Genomic DNA, 15,674 nt, shown 5'->3' on the forward strand with positions numbered 1-15,674 from the left:
TGATCTTCATTCTATTTTGAATGTCCTTTGAATTGTATTTCTGCCTCCCAAGTAGACAGGAACTCTGTCCAACTTCATGCTTAATCACGATTCTTTTAATTCTCATTGCTCAGCTTATAAATAAAAGTATTAAGTGGCACCTCTTTAAATTCTGATCCCTGTGAAATAAGGCAAAAGATTTTTCTACATATAGTTGCTGAAAACTTAATAATCAATCTTGAAGAACTATAACTCCAGGAAAGATAATATAATAGGGCCTATACCACTGCTTCTTAAACTGTGTTCTATGACCCTTAAAAGAATTCCACAACCAAGTAAGTCTGGAAAATGCTATATATAATACTGACCCTTAGATATTCACATTACCTTATTTAAAAATTTTTGAGAATCCTATAGTAAAGTAGCCTATTTTACCCAGTGTTTCCCAAACTTAATTGTTCATGGAACACTTAACAACTTTCTATAAAACACTCTTTGGGGGACATGCTGCTCTAAACAGTTTCTCCAGCCTAGTGATAAAAATGTCATGGAGACAGACAGAAAGCCCAGCTCATTCAACTGCATTCAATCTTTTACGTTCTTTTTACTTACACAATCTAATATTCTTCAAAGAAAGAAAATGAAATTGGTCTGACATTGACATTGTTTGTTTGTTCAGAAATCCGACTTGAATTGTTACGCAATAGCTAGGGCTCCTCCGAGCTGAGTGATGGAAAGTAATTTGATGATTGTTCTATTATTTTCTCTGGTATTAAATTTGCATTGATCAATTTGTATTTTCCCAGGTGAACACGTGTGTGTCATTATCCAGACAATTTCCTAAGTGTTCTACATGCATTAGTTCGTTCTTAACTCACAACAATCTTATAAGGTAGAAGCTACTATTTTCATTTTACAGACAAGGCGTCTGATGACTACTGAGGGAAAGCTAGTCAGGGTAAGAAGGAGGATTTGAACCCAGGTGTGTCTTCACTCAAAGGACTGTTCATTGCACCATTTTACTTCCCAGGTTAAAGTTCACTGACTTCCTCTGTCCTCCACTGGGGTATGGGCTCCATCCTGACACCTTTTGGAGCAAGTCAGCCTTCTCTAAACCTGTTCTCCCTACTTCTCTTCCTAGATCCCTGCTTGTTGTTTCTTCCATCCTTGGTTGTCCTCTTCCATCCTTGCTTTAAATTTTCTGGCTCCCCACCCCTGCCTCTTCTCAGTCTACAGCTTCTTTCTTGGCATTCCAATCTATTTCTGTGTTTTTAGTTTTTAGTATTATTGGTTTAATAGCAATGAACTAGTTGTAGCCTGAATTCTTCTAATGAATCCAGATTGATTTTTCCACTTGTCTATGAAGATCTCAAAGTCAGCATGCTAGATACTATATTCATTCCTTTCCCCAAGTCACCTTTCTCTTCTTTCTCTATTGCAATTCTGCTCATTTTCAAGACTGCTCCTCAATGTCTATTTCTCGGTAAAGCCTACCTAGATTCTCCCATGCAAAATCAATTGCTCTTTTCTCTCTTGATTCTTGGTAATGTATGTACACTCACAATTGAATAACTATAACCAAAATCCTAATAATGATGATAATAATGGTGGTTCCTATTGATTAAACGCACCATAGGCTGTTACCCTTTGTGAAGTGCTTTATGCACTTTCTTGCATTAAATCCTTACAATATCCCCTTGATGTGTGTACTAATTTTATCCCCATTTTACACTTAGGGAGACCCAGACACATAAAGGTTAATTAAGTGCCTGAAGGTCGTACAGTGAATGCGTGACAGAGCAAGATTTAAACACAGGTCTATCTATCTAACTTCAGGAGCTAAACTGTTAGCAGTTTGAGGATGCGACCATATTTTATTCTTGGCCTTTATAAATATTTATGGAATTAATGATTGGGTGGATGAATAAATAAACCTAAATAACCCTGTAATGTACATTGGGGAACATTGACCTCCCAATGACCTTCTGGTGTCTTGTGGAATATGTGGCCCTCACAGCTCAGCAGCTCAAACACAAGGGCCTCCAATCTCCTGCAGGAAGAAACCAGCTGAGATCTTGGAGGAAATACAATAGGAAAAAGACTCACTTTTCTTTTCATGGCCCATCCAGCCATTAGAGATGACACATTGACTGGTTTGTTTTCATAGGCCTCCCCAAGCAGCATTCGTGGCCTTGGCAACTTAACGACTGTCAGGTTCTAACCACCAACCTTTCAGGCGCAGGACCCTGATTCTGTCAGCCCCATAAGAGAGGACCTTCCTCTCTGAGCCTTATGTAGATACACTGAACTGTAGTCCTAATGTATACAAGCAGAATACCCAGGTATGCATATAAACCACCCATCCACCATCTCTTCTCTGAAGCTCATGGGACCAGATAGGATTTGGAATTCAGAAAGTTTAGGATTTAAAGGTAATACAGTGTACACATATTATATCACACAATCCCCACAGCAAAATCTCAGGTAGCACCACTTAATTCAAATCTCAGTTTCTTTCCCCACTGACTGAGATGATCTTGGGTAAGCTCTTTGCGTTTGAGTTTCCCCATCTATAAAATAAACCTGAGTATTGGCCTCATAGGGTTGTCATAACAATTAAACTAATTCATACATATAAGGTATTTAGAACAGTGGCAGGCACATAGTAAACACACAATAAAGTTAGCAGCTATTTTCGTAATTTTGCTGAGCTCTAGCACTTGGATCCATCCCAACCTGATCAGAAAATTCTCCCTTTGGATACAGCAACTATATGGGGAGACAAATTGTGTCTAAATGCCAGTTTATTCATCCGCAATACGAAATAACTGTTGCGGTATTCAGAATATCCAAGCCCTTACGACCAGTGTATTCTCTCCTCTGTAATTAAGCCTCCTTGCAGAGCCAGATAATAATCAGAAGGTTGTTTGGCAAGCATGGGATCAGGAAATTTAAATGTTTCAAGTGCTAATAACATCAAGCTGAAACATCCTGACACATGTCCTACCACAGGGCCAGCCTCCCTAATGCCAACAGAACAGCGGAGGTCTGAAAGCTTGCAGGTTACGCCTCCCTCTTTCTGAGACAATGCTAGGCCAGCATGGCCGCCATATGCATCAGGCTTTCTAGGCCTCCACCTTCTGGTTAGCCACGCTTCCATTCATTCCACGTGTCAATAAGCTAATGTCTCCTCTGTCAAGTCTGTCAGATACTCTCAGGCCCCAGAGCCCTTCTGTTGTGACAAGATGACTTTACCTATCTCTGATTGGGTCATTCATATGATGATTTCACAGTATAATTCTGTGAAAACTATCTTATTTCCTTCACTTTCAAGTTCCTGGAGGACAAGTCACTCTACCTCCTACCAATAGCAGTTTGGAGTAGGGACCAGGGCTGGAAGGACATTGGGAGAAATCGCTGCAGAATATAAGTGAGGCTGCAGAATGTTTTCTTACTCATCACCTACCTCTGCTTCAATTGGGCTTTCTGGAGCTGGCGCTCCCAAGAACCACAGCCTGGCTAGAAGATCCGGTCACTTATTTGACAGGCTTTAATCAAACCACCCATCAGAGCAGTGGTAGTATTTCCTGTCAATGTGAAGCATGCCGAATCCTTGTCCCTTCTGCTTCTCTCATGATAAAAAGCTGCTGAGCTGCCCATTGATTCTCCAAAGGAGTTACGGCTTTCAGCCCTGCATTAATCTGCTTCGGAAGAGCAGTGTGTTTATTTTTGAGATCTCCATCATGTTGACTTCCTTAAGTGTACTAGGTTCTCATCCCCTTAATTGGAGCAAAATTCCTTTAAAACAAACGTTAAAATAAATATGTTGGTGGGGAGGGCTGGTTGAGGAGGGAGTAAGTGCAAGTGCCTACAGCTCAGCTCCTTCTCATTCTCGGGCTCACTGAGCCCTTCGGCTTACTCAGCATATGTGCGTGTCTCTGACTGAAGTGGCATTTCTATTCTAGAAGAAGCAATAGTACAAAGTCATAGACCTGCATTGTAGAACCCTGTCTCAAAGCTCATGCGTGCCTGTGTTTATTTCCTCAGTACAAGTTTAGCAATGTCTCAGGAGACGGACATTCGGAAGGACACGCTCCAACGTTGAATACAAAGGGGTCGCCTTGGAAAAGATCCTTGCTTCCTCTTCTAGAACATGACAGGGCTGAATAAGATTATTTCTTAACTCCCTTTCAGCTCTCCATTTTTTATCACTCTTTCTGAATTACCTTACCTGCTATCTTTCCTCCTTTTCTTCCTTTCTTTCTATCTACCAATCATCTATTTATATTTCCCATGTGTTTTTGAGGTTGTTTCAGAGACTGGTTTAAGCTAATGAAGCCTAAATTTCATCCTCCTTCACTAGACTCCTTCTAAAAATGAAATTTAAAAAAAAAATCAATTTCAAATGTATCCAATTTTATATTTTGATGTTAGTCTTCTTTTTTTTTTTTTCAAAGAGACCTCCCAGATTTGTATAGCTTTAGGCCGCACAAAATTTGTGTTTGCCCCAGGGTGGCTTAGGAAAAAAGACAAATACAAATCAGAGTATTTAAATAAGAATTTAAAAAGGAAGATGGGAAGAAAAATAGAAAGAAAATAAGCCAAACATTAAACAAGTTTTACCCAGTTGAGCTTTTAGCTTCTGAGGTTCCTGGAAGGCAGGGTGGTGAGGACATCGGTAGGTCCTATAACTCTGGCTTTCAGGATGGAGTAAATGTTCAAAAAGAACAAAAATACTAATACTGAACTTGGAGAAATATTTCAGTGGAACATTTTGGAGGGGATAAGATAATACTAAGACCAAAAGTGGTATTTTCACTATGATAGATAAAAAACTTCTTAGAAATAAGTGATAGGTTTTTGCTCATATATAAATCCAGCAACTCCTCTGTATGAGGCATTGTCTTGGGCAGATAGGAGAGATACAGGAAAGGAGGAGACATGGCACTCATCTCAGGCAAACACACAATCATTAAAAATAAGTTGCTCACAGAGGCCTGTACAAAGAGGTGTGTGATCAGGAGGGACAGTGGCAATTTACATCAGGGAGATGAAGAAGGAAGGGAAGAAATAACTTCTGAATGCAATTTTTAAGGTAAAAATACCCTTTCCATAATAGTTGTCACTTCACAGGGAATGTTTAAAAAAAACTGCCAACGTGTGTCGCGACAGTTTTTTCTGAGCATGATCTGACTCTTAGTCCCATGGCTTATGGGAACTGTCACTTGCTAAGATAGAATCACATTCATTGATTCATCCTCCACAGACCCCAAAGAAACCCACCTCTCATGAAATGAATTGTATTGTAGCCTTCCTGTCTTATTTCCTTAAACATTTGAAAGATTTCTCATTACTTACTCATTGCTTTTTTACTGTATGTGATGGGTTTATTCAATTCTTTAGTTGTTTGTAGAGAAGCAAGGTGTTTGAACATTAAATTAGAAACATTAGGGGAAAAAATAACATTTGGAAATATACCAGTGGACAGACAGCCCTTGGCATTCAGCTCTTTTCAACTTCAAAAATCTTTATTCTAATGAACAGTTTAAAACAAAAAATCTTTTCTAAGCAATCCCCATTTCACACCAATGGAATAGAAAGTCACACCTGGTAGCACCTCAAAAAATTGTCAGCCACAAAATGAGGACGAGTCTGAATTTCAAGCATTCAAATGTTAGGTAATAGAAAACAGCTTCATGAGGAAAATAGCATCTTCTCATGGCCTTGATTGGCAGGGTTTGTCTGTCTAGCTGCAATGAGCATTTGTCCCCTAAACTGGCATCCCCAAAGGAATGGAAACATTTTTGCATCTTTCTGAAGTGTTCAACTCCAGCAAGCACTTCATCAAACCATCTTGCAGGTTGGCTCTCCACTGTGGCCTGCCCAACAACTTGAGAAATTCGCCTTGCATTATGCATGGGCCTCTAACTCCATGTAAGTTTGAAAACACATGAAAAGTCTCTTCCTGCCATCCTAACTTCCATTCTCTTTGATGGATTATGAAAGGCAAGCAGTTACTCGTGGTGGAGCAGGGTTTTCAATCATGGGGAAATTTGGAGTTTCTGCAATTGATACTAAAATTATGATGCTGCCATCATACCTCACTCAACAGGGGATTTGCAAAGGGGGAAAAAAATCAGCACCAAGTCACTGTCACGCTGCGGCAAAGATAGTCTACTGGAGTGTCGGGTCAGGAATTCAGCAGCCCTTTGTGGAAATCTTATTCAACTTGAAATTCAGTTCACAGCACAGAGTTAACACATGGAAATAGAAACTCAGGTTTTCAGTTTGGGTTGATCAGTGCTCGGGTAATTAAGCTGAAGCACCATGAACTCTGTGCATGTAAAATCAAGAGTTTGAATTTAGTAACTGAAACAAAGATTTCAGTCCTTCCAAGGTTTTTAAAAAATCGCAGTAAGTAATTTCTCCTCCCCCGCCCCCCCCCCTCACCACCAACTAAGAAATTGAAAAATAGCTCTTGGTTGTAAAGAACACAAAGCTATAAATCTCTGAGTAAGGTACAGTGATTAGTTAAAATAAGCAGAGGGCAGTCGTGCAAAGATAAATACTAAAATAGAAGTTTAATGTTTCCTACATTTAGCACCTGTTAGCACACTTCAGCCATGTGGAGAACAAGTCTGAACAGCTCATTAGCAACTATCATTTATTGACTAGGTACCATGTGTCAGACATTTTTATGGATTATCTCATTCAATCCTCACAGCAGCCCTATGCAGTAGATATTTTTAGCTCCTTTACAGATGAGGAAACAGGCGTAGAGACTGAGAACTTACCCAAAATCACCCAGCTAGTCAGTTGCAAAATAGGACCCTCACTCACTTCTGTTTGATTTCCATCTCATGCTCCACCCACACCACTCCCTGAATTTAATGGAGAAGATATAAATCTCTGACTTTTAATTAGCAATATCTATCACAGTGTTGCTTGCTTGATGAACCAACTAAATCAATAATAGTAATCATAGCAAAGATAGATATAGCACATACTACCTGCCAAGCAGGTAGCATGGTTTGAGTGCTTTACATATGACAATTTATGGAATCAATCCCTGCAGCAGCCGTAAGAGTCAGAAAACAGCCGAGAGCTTAAGCAACTTGTCCTAAAGTCACAGTCAGTGAGTGTAAGACTAAAGCTTCAAACCCAGACAGCCTGGCTCCCATGCCTCTGCTCTTGACTAGGAGTTTTCATCTGGATACACACTAAGTTCATGCCCATGGTTATACCAAATCCAGGCGCATTCTGAAATGGTTCCACCACCTTAGCCCAATGTGTAAATTAAAGTAGAAGCTGAAAAAAATCAATGAAGTCCGTGATCAATATGAACAACCTAATGTATTCTTGAATTATTCTGCTCAATTAAGTTTCTATTACAGAGTTTAATCCACATATCTGACAAGCAAAAGAGGAATAAAAATGATGGTTATGGAAAATTAATCAAATAAAGTGCCAAATGACTTTCATCAGCTAGCACATGCATCTCATAACACATTTAAAGAGATCTATTGCATTATGCAGATATATCTGCACAGGTCCACGTTGTGCCTACTTGTTACTTCGTGCCCAGAACATAAGCCTAATTTAATATCTGTTTTGAACTGCATACAAATGTTCATTAACCTGATAGACAAACACAAAATGTTTGATCTCATGAAGCTGTCTTGAGTCAGCTGTTGAAGTTGAGCATTCATTTCCTAACTCTGATGAGTTCAGGAGTTCTAGGATGAAAGCAAATGATTTGGATGGATGGATGTATATTTTGGCTTTTTTTCTGTGCATATTTCCTGATGATCTGAATGTTATCAAGTGTTACATTTCTGTGATTTTTTAAAATTGAATTAAATATGCCTTGTGCTAATAAAGGTCTAACAGCTTTTCTTTATTGTTTCTTTTTCTCTCTAGGTATCCCCAGTATTTCCAGTATTGGTAGTAAGTAAAAAAAAAAAAAAAAAAAAATCGCCCAACTAAGCCTAGACTAGCTTTGCTTTGTTGTTCAGTTCCTCGGATCTATTTCCCCAGTGTCCATTTCTGATGTAAGAGAGCATTTCCTTTGTGAATTGAATTGTTGTATTTGTTCTCTGTACAGATATGATGAGAGCACAGATAAAATAGTTATCTATGTAGAACTCTTCTGTGGATATGGCAGTGCCACAGCCTTCCTGACTACTTTTGATCAATGAAGGCTACCTTTATAGAGATGCAATTACTTAGGTAACCTTAATTCATTTAGCAAAAATATAAACAATCCTATTTACCAATGCTTAGTAACCAACAAACAAATTGCACTCTCTCACTAAGACTGGATATAGATTTCTCCCATAATTTAGAAAAGCAGAGAATGGATGCCAGTGAATGCTTCAGGCATATTCATTAGAACCCAAGGAAAATGCCATGAAACCCAGGGGAGGGGATTTTATTAATGCATTAAACTTTAGTCTTTGTGAAGGCCTGAAAGAAGCAGGTTTGTGATCATTAGTCTTTCTGGAGGAATGAAGGAAAAAAAATACTCAGTCTGTCAATTTCTCCCTCCTAAAATGCAGTGATCCGGGTTTTTCTGACTACTTAGGTTAAGTTTGCCAGAGAAGGGATATAAAAAAATACATGCAGAGTTTAGGAGTCAGGCTACTAGAAATGTCTGCGAGAAATCTTTTAATAGAAATGTAAGCAATTGAAAGAGAAATGCCTCTTCACCCTCTATGGAGCACTTGTCCAATCCCATTGCAAAAAGCATTCTCCCAGATATTATGGGAGAATCGGACTGTAGCTTCCTCTTCACGCAGAAAACAATGACACTCCAACATAAGCCTGAAATGCTCATTAAGGAAATGCCCTAGAACTTTTCAGAGGAGAATCTCACATATTTTTATACATCGCACTCTCTCTCTCTGATGGCTAAAACCTTTGCACAGCTGCTGAATAACTGATTGGAAAAAGTACTCCGGAAGCCAAGGTGGTGCACTGTAAGTGAAGAGAAGAATTTTCACTGTGGTCTCACCCCTCACAGGCTTTGTCATATGAGCTGCGCCACACAGGGTGATTGCAAGGTAATGGCAGCAGCCGAAGCATCACAATACTCAACATTCATCTCAAAAGCAATACTCTGAAAACTTCCCACTTCTTATAAATGCACTGTCAGGTCTTCCAATTTGTCAATCAACCCAGTTTACTTAAGCTTGTGAACAGGCCTGGACACAGATTTGTTAAGCGTTCCATGTGTTAAATTCCACGAAAATGAGCCACTCTGTAAATAGAAGTAGTGTTCACATCTGTTTAGAGTCTCGCCTAATGCTCCAGCATCCTCTTTGTGCTCCTGTTAAGAAGACATCAGTGCTACATGCTTGCCACTGGAAACCTTCACCTCTAAAAGTCTAATTTTTCGGCTTTAGTGTCTCCCTTGGTTTTCGCCTGACACCCCACAATGTGTTCCTTTCAGGCCTTGACAACCGCATTTGCAAGTGCAGTTTAGAGCCAAAGGGAACCACCTGGAAGGGAGCTTGGGCAGGTTATTGAGGCTGCTGTGGCGATGTGGCTAGGCAAAGGTTTCAGAAATGGACAGCTGGGAAGTAGCTCTGTGGTGCTGGGTGTGTTTCTGTTCCGAGTGTCAGTCGCGTGTTGCATGGAACCTCTGACTGGTCTGCTCACTCGGCATCTCATCCGGCTGCCTCCACCACATGCCCCGTCTCTGAGCATCAGCAGATGTTGACCTTTTACACACCGAATGGGGAAATTCCATTTTGGTTTGCTTTGTTTTATTTTTGAATCATTGGTGACCTGAAAGGATGCTTTGTTGTGCCTCTGGAAAACAGATTAACCTTTATCCTCAAGAACCTAGGAAAATGTAGGTCCTTGACACCTACCCCAAACGCTCTAACAAAGTGATAGCTTATGCCCTGCCTTCATTACACCTCTGGCTGTGGTGCTTGGGGAGCAGCGGGTGCTTCCTCAGATTTTTGTAGCAAACAGGATGTAAGAATGTACAGGGGTCACCCAACATCACACATGACAAGCTTGCTTGTTGCCCAGCTTTAAGGTCAAGAGGTTTATGATAAAACCATCCAACATGATTGTATCTCCCAGGCTGCTTTAATGGCATCGTTCCTTCTTTGTGGGTTCATAAGGTGGTCGTGGGCACTGGTGGATTACTTTCTTCTCCGAAGGGCAAGAATTCATGCATAGGTGACTCACTGCCTGTTCTAGAGGGCACAGGACGGGGGTTTCCAAGGTACCAGCCAGAGCGGAGGGAGTTGCTTAGCCAGGGCTTTTCCCCTTTTCCCAAAGAAGGAATCAATGAACACAACTCCAGCAAGTCTGCAAAGATGCCATTATAACAGAAGTAGCGCTCACGAGGCCCATCATCAAAGCGCATCTCAAGGAAAATGAATGATGTATATTATTGATGTAAATTATTGATGTATGTAACCATAAGTTCACATACATATACTATATGCACAATGACTAAATCTTTTGGAGCCCTAATAGATTTCAGGATAGATCTCCAACTGTCAACGCCTGTACTGAGTTTCAAATGCATACACAGAGGGGTCATCCTTTCCGATCATCTGCTAAAAATGTTTTTGAAACAAATTTCCCATTAAAGTCATTTGTACCTGCTGTTGTCTATCTATTAGGAGATAGGTTTTCCAATCATCCCAAAGGCACTTGATTTAAAACTCAGTCATTTTGATGTGCTTTGCCCATGGCTGAAAAAATACTGGTGATATTGTCAGCAATTAATGAATCCCAAAATAGATCTGTCGCCATTTGAGCCTTGTGATCTCTGTTTTAACTTTACCTGATGTAGTAGTCGTTCATTTAGGTTTCTTTCTTTATATAAAATGTATCATGCATTTATAAGTGGATAACAATTTTATCCAAGTGAACATTTTTTTGGTGCTGATGATCCAAATTAATAGTTGGTTTGGTGTGGGGTTTTTTTGTTAAAGTGATAAACTAATCATTACCTTCTAACATATGCTATGTGACTCTTAGTCCTGAAAAAAAAGCAAGTGATTTCACTCATTATATTAAACAATGTATTACAAAGATCATAGTTAAAACAACAGGAATTGACCTAATGTGCAAATAGCTTCGTGAGGGGGATTGTCACTTAAGAAAGCAGAGGACAGATGAGCCAGTTTAAAGTAGATCATCCACTGAAATGAAAGAGCATATCAGGAAACACCGTTTCAAAAACGTGAAATTTTAAAATAAATCATAATATTTCTTAAGACAAAAACAAAAGAAGAGAGATGTAAACATTCTGTGAACCTGATATACATTAATTCCTTAAATTACTTTCAGATGTTTGACATCACAGTATGAAAAGCATAGAATACTAATGGAGGTATTTGGCTGTCCTCTCCTCTCCAGCTTATTCAATTTGAAACAATAGTTCACTTAAGGGAAATAATCCATTTTCCTCCTTTCTTTTATAATAAGCATTTGCCTTCATCACAGAGCTGAAAGTTCATCTCTAATTTGATTTAATTGGCAGGACCATTCAACAAGAGAACTGTGACCTGCAGGGACCCATCAGCCTGTTGAGAAAGCCCTGAGATGTTTTCATACTTGAAAACGTTTGATGCCAGTTGGAGACCTTGTAAAAGTTGTTTTCCATACAGCATCCAAATATTTTTGTTCACTGCCGATTTACCGTAGAAACCTGAATTGTGAGGAAAATAACAAGGTTAATCATTTTCCCACCCAAGGGTTATGGGTAATTGTGCATGCTACTCAGAGAGCTGCAGTTGTTTGTTTTTTTCCCTTTGCTTTAATACTTCTAAATCCCCTAAATAAAAGTTTCATTTGAATTGCCCTTTAACTAATTAGGTTTTATATAATGAGGGAAAAAATGATCCGGCTAGTGTAGCTATACGACTAATTGTGTGGTGAGCTACACTAATTTTGAACTGTTTGCTGATGTTCTAGAAGGAAAGCTAAGGTCCCAGGTGAAATGCCTTTGGGACTTTGGTCTGTCACATACCTGGTATCCTCATCACAGATCCATTTCATATTTGTGTAACTAGCATTTCACATTCATGAAACCTTTGTGGCTATCCTAAAACTGAATGAACATTAGGACATAGCTGCTTCTTTAATTTTAAAGAATAAGTCAAATATTTCAATGAAGGAGGAGGAAATTTGATTTAAAGAATAAATCAAATATCCCCTACCTTAAGAAAAATAAAAAGAAATGCATGAGGTTTAGCAGTCTTTAATGACAACAATTTCCCACCTTGAGCAAATTCATTTTTTTCATGTATTACTCTTTTGCCAGGTGAATTTAAGTGTGAGCTGGTATCTGTACATTTGCTATTATCTTTGTGTGGGGACATCTGAAAATTCCTATCTTAAAGGTTTGCCAAGAACTCTGAAAGGTCCTAGGATGAACCTGTTGATTCCAGATTTGACCCGTTTCTGTGCAGGGAGCTTTAGTGTCCTGGAGAAAAACAGAAATTCATTTTCTGGTACCTCATTGTGTTGTCAAAGGAAGTTACCAGCATCACATCTGAGAGGAGAAGATAGCGGACTGTGACCCTCCCCACATAAAAATATGCCCTTCCTCTAGCACCAAACATCCTTAATATGCTGAGGAAGAGGAGAAATGTATAGATGTCAAATATACAGAGGGGGCCAAAAAGATGTATACATATTTTAAGAAAGGAAAAATCTATTAAAATTGTAATACTCAATATATCCCGATAACAAAAGATAAATACAAGTCACGTTTGACTTCTGCCATGACAAGAGGTGCTCAAAGTGGTTACCATCAGTGTCCAGACACTTCTGATTACAATGAACTACTGCTTGAGCAACATTGACCAAACGGTCCACTTGTATACATTTTTTGGCATCCCTGGTATTATAAAATATGGGACAGTTCATGAAATTAGCTATGCAAATTACAAAACATGTTTGTATATATTCTGTGACAGTAAAAATCCAATTCTTCTTTTTAACAAGATAGTCGCTTATAGCAAAATAAAATTCTGTGTGTCATCTCAAGGACAGACCTACCACTGTCACATTAAACTGTATCTTCCCCACCAGTTTAATGAGGCTGTATTTCTGAGAGGAGGCAGCTTGCTGTGAAGATGGTAAGATTACCTCCAAGGCCCTGGGGATTTCATCTGGAGTGCTTTAGGGTTTTCTATAGATTCCTTTCTAGGCATCAATAATGTTTCCAGATTCCCTGAGGAACAACAGCAGTTACTGTATAAATCCAAAGGGACCCTATGACTTTGTCTCCACCTGATAATTTTCTCATCCACTCCTGGAAGAAGGATGTTTAATGACAGCTCACTAACATCCTCTCAGTGGCTTTTCATACCCACGGTGGCCCCCTGTCTCCCACCATATTTTAAAACCAAAAAGTTATGTAAAAATTAATGTTTTTAGGAAACTTAAAGAGCACGGATCCAGCATCATCACTTTACAGTTAAGGCAGCTAATTAGGACGTAAAGAATTGTCTGTTGTCTGGATAGTGGCCAAGGTCAGAGTCCAGCTCAATGTCCAATTTCTAAACGAGGACTCCTTATACTCTACCATGACATTAGGACATTCCTTCTCATTTGATTAAATTACTAAAATATGAAATACTACATGGTAGACTATTCTAGAAAACACAGGTGGGAAAACATGGTCTTAATTTACTCTGTTTTTAAAGGGTGTACACGAAGTGAGTTGAAAGCTGCCTACGGTTCATGCTAAGTGAATGCCATATATGATAGAAAACTACTTAATATTCTAAAACAACCCTACCTCTAAAGCTTTCTTGATGTGGGGAAAAAAAGTTTTTAACCTTCTGTTTCAAGCTTGCTTTTTAACTTGCTACACTATGAAGTCGGCAGTAGATAGTTAGGTTTAGCAATTTTAGCATCGTTCTCTCCAACTTACAGCACAGGGAGTTTTCCTTGGGGCACAAGAGAGAAAAGCTTTCTTCCAAAGCCTCATTTTTATGACTAGAATCTGCTTTTCTGATTCACGAAAATGAAATTCAAGTGCCACCACTAAATTGTCACATAACAGTTTTCTGAGTTCTCTCATTAATGAAAACAAAAAATTTCAGGTGAGATATTTGATTCTTAGTTGAAACTGATGTGCTTCTAAATAGATAAAAACTTGGAAATTAACATTTTATGTTTAAATGTTAAAAATCAAATCTTTTTCACAGTGTTCCAAAATAATTTCTATTGCTTTTTGAGCAATAGTATTAATTGATGTAGGACCTAGGATGGGATAATTCCCTAAAGTAAGTCATATTTTAAATGAGATTTTTTTATATCTCAGAATCAGTTGCTTTGGGAACAATAAAGATTGCAAAAAATCGGGGGAGCACATTATTTTCTCAACTTTAATTCAACAGGAACTGTTTATACTATAGTAATCTGATTTTTACTGCAACAGCAGCCCCAATTAGAATAATAAGAGCCAGCATTTATTGAATGCTCAGTACAATGACAAGCAAATATTAACTCATTCAGACCTGACAACAACCAACATCCCCTTGTTTGTAGATGAGAAAGCTTAGACACAGAGAAGTTAAAGAACTCCTCCAAGAGTTAGAGCTGGGGTTCGAATCGAGCCCGAACTCTATTTACATGCACCGTATCTTAAATACATTTCAACTAAATAGATATTTTCTAGGTTTCCCATAGATGGAATTTGAAAAACCCATGACAGTAGAGTAATAGCATCTGATGAGCATTTCAGCTATTTTATCTCTTTTTTAAAGGGGGCAGTTGTGGAGTATGTGATCGTGGTCTCCATACTCCCAGAGCCAGTCTTTGGAGTCCAGTCCATTTTCCCAGATGTATGGGACCAGGATACTTAAGAAGCAGGGATTTTTATAAAAAGGCTATTCTTGAATGATTGGCCACCTACAATCCCATTGGGCACATATGGTGATCCTTCCCCTCACCCCCGTAATCATTTCTCAACTCCAGTATGGGTTTCACCATGAAAGTCAAAAGGTCCACAGCCACAACATGACAGCCATAATTTTTCCTTCACACAGGAAATCTTCATCCCCTAGATGCTCCAAGGAGCTTGTGCCTCATCCCAACAGCCCTCCTCCTTCCGTGAACCTTAGTGTGACCCTGCAGGGCCATAAGAGAGACACTGGAGTGATAGAATTCAATAGCTGAAAGGATCCTTACAGACCTTTTAGTCCAGCACCTCTATCTTACAGATAAGGAAACTGAACGCCAGAGCAATGAATAGCCAGACTGCCCCTCAATAGCAGAACTGGGGCCAGAACCCTGATCTTCCAACTCCCAGTGCCCTCTGCCTTGCAACAAACTACCACACTGTGACCTTCATATGAACCCAAAGATACTCCCTAGTTAATTCATGAAAGGAAGACATTGATAAAGTTTGCCACAGTTCACCTAAAGAGACAATACAGATACTGTTGATCTATTATAATTTTTTTTTAATTTACCATTTCTAACTACTCAAACAAGGGCCCCACTGGCAAATAAATTCTCAGGGGCTTCATCTTATGCAAAGGCTTTTATTAGAATTGGATACATAGAACTTGTCTCAATTGTGCTATTAATATGGCCTCCAATGTGCCTAATTTAGTTCTGGGAATTAAACATTTCTTAGTAATATTGATTGAATGTTTATATGTTCTCAGGATCTGAGACTAACAATAGTAACCAGAAAATCACTG

The 15,674-nt window shown here is 39.0% G+C and overlaps 1 protein-coding gene across 11 annotated transcripts in view; it reads left to right on the plus strand.

Moving 5' to 3' along the window:
- Window positions 1-15,674, plus strand: part of NTNG1 (netrin G1) — a 304,059-nt gene that overhangs the window by 217,220 nt on the left and 71,165 nt on the right. For all 11 annotated transcript variants that reach the window (XM_019630750.1, XM_019630752.1, XM_019630755.1 and 8 more), the window contains exon 5: window positions 7,900-7,926. In XM_019630750.1, coding sequence (XP_019486295.1) covers window positions 7,900-7,926 — 27 coding nt within the window. The remainder of the gene's footprint in view (window positions 1-7,899; window positions 7,927-15,674) is intronic.

The sequence above is a fragment of the Hipposideros armiger genome, unplaced genomic scaffold (genome assembly GCF_001890085.2).
Source record: "Hipposideros armiger isolate ML-2016 unplaced genomic scaffold, ASM189008v1 scaffold_939, whole genome shotgun sequence".
Lineage (NCBI taxonomy): Eukaryota > Metazoa > Chordata > Mammalia > Chiroptera > Hipposideridae > Hipposideros > Hipposideros armiger.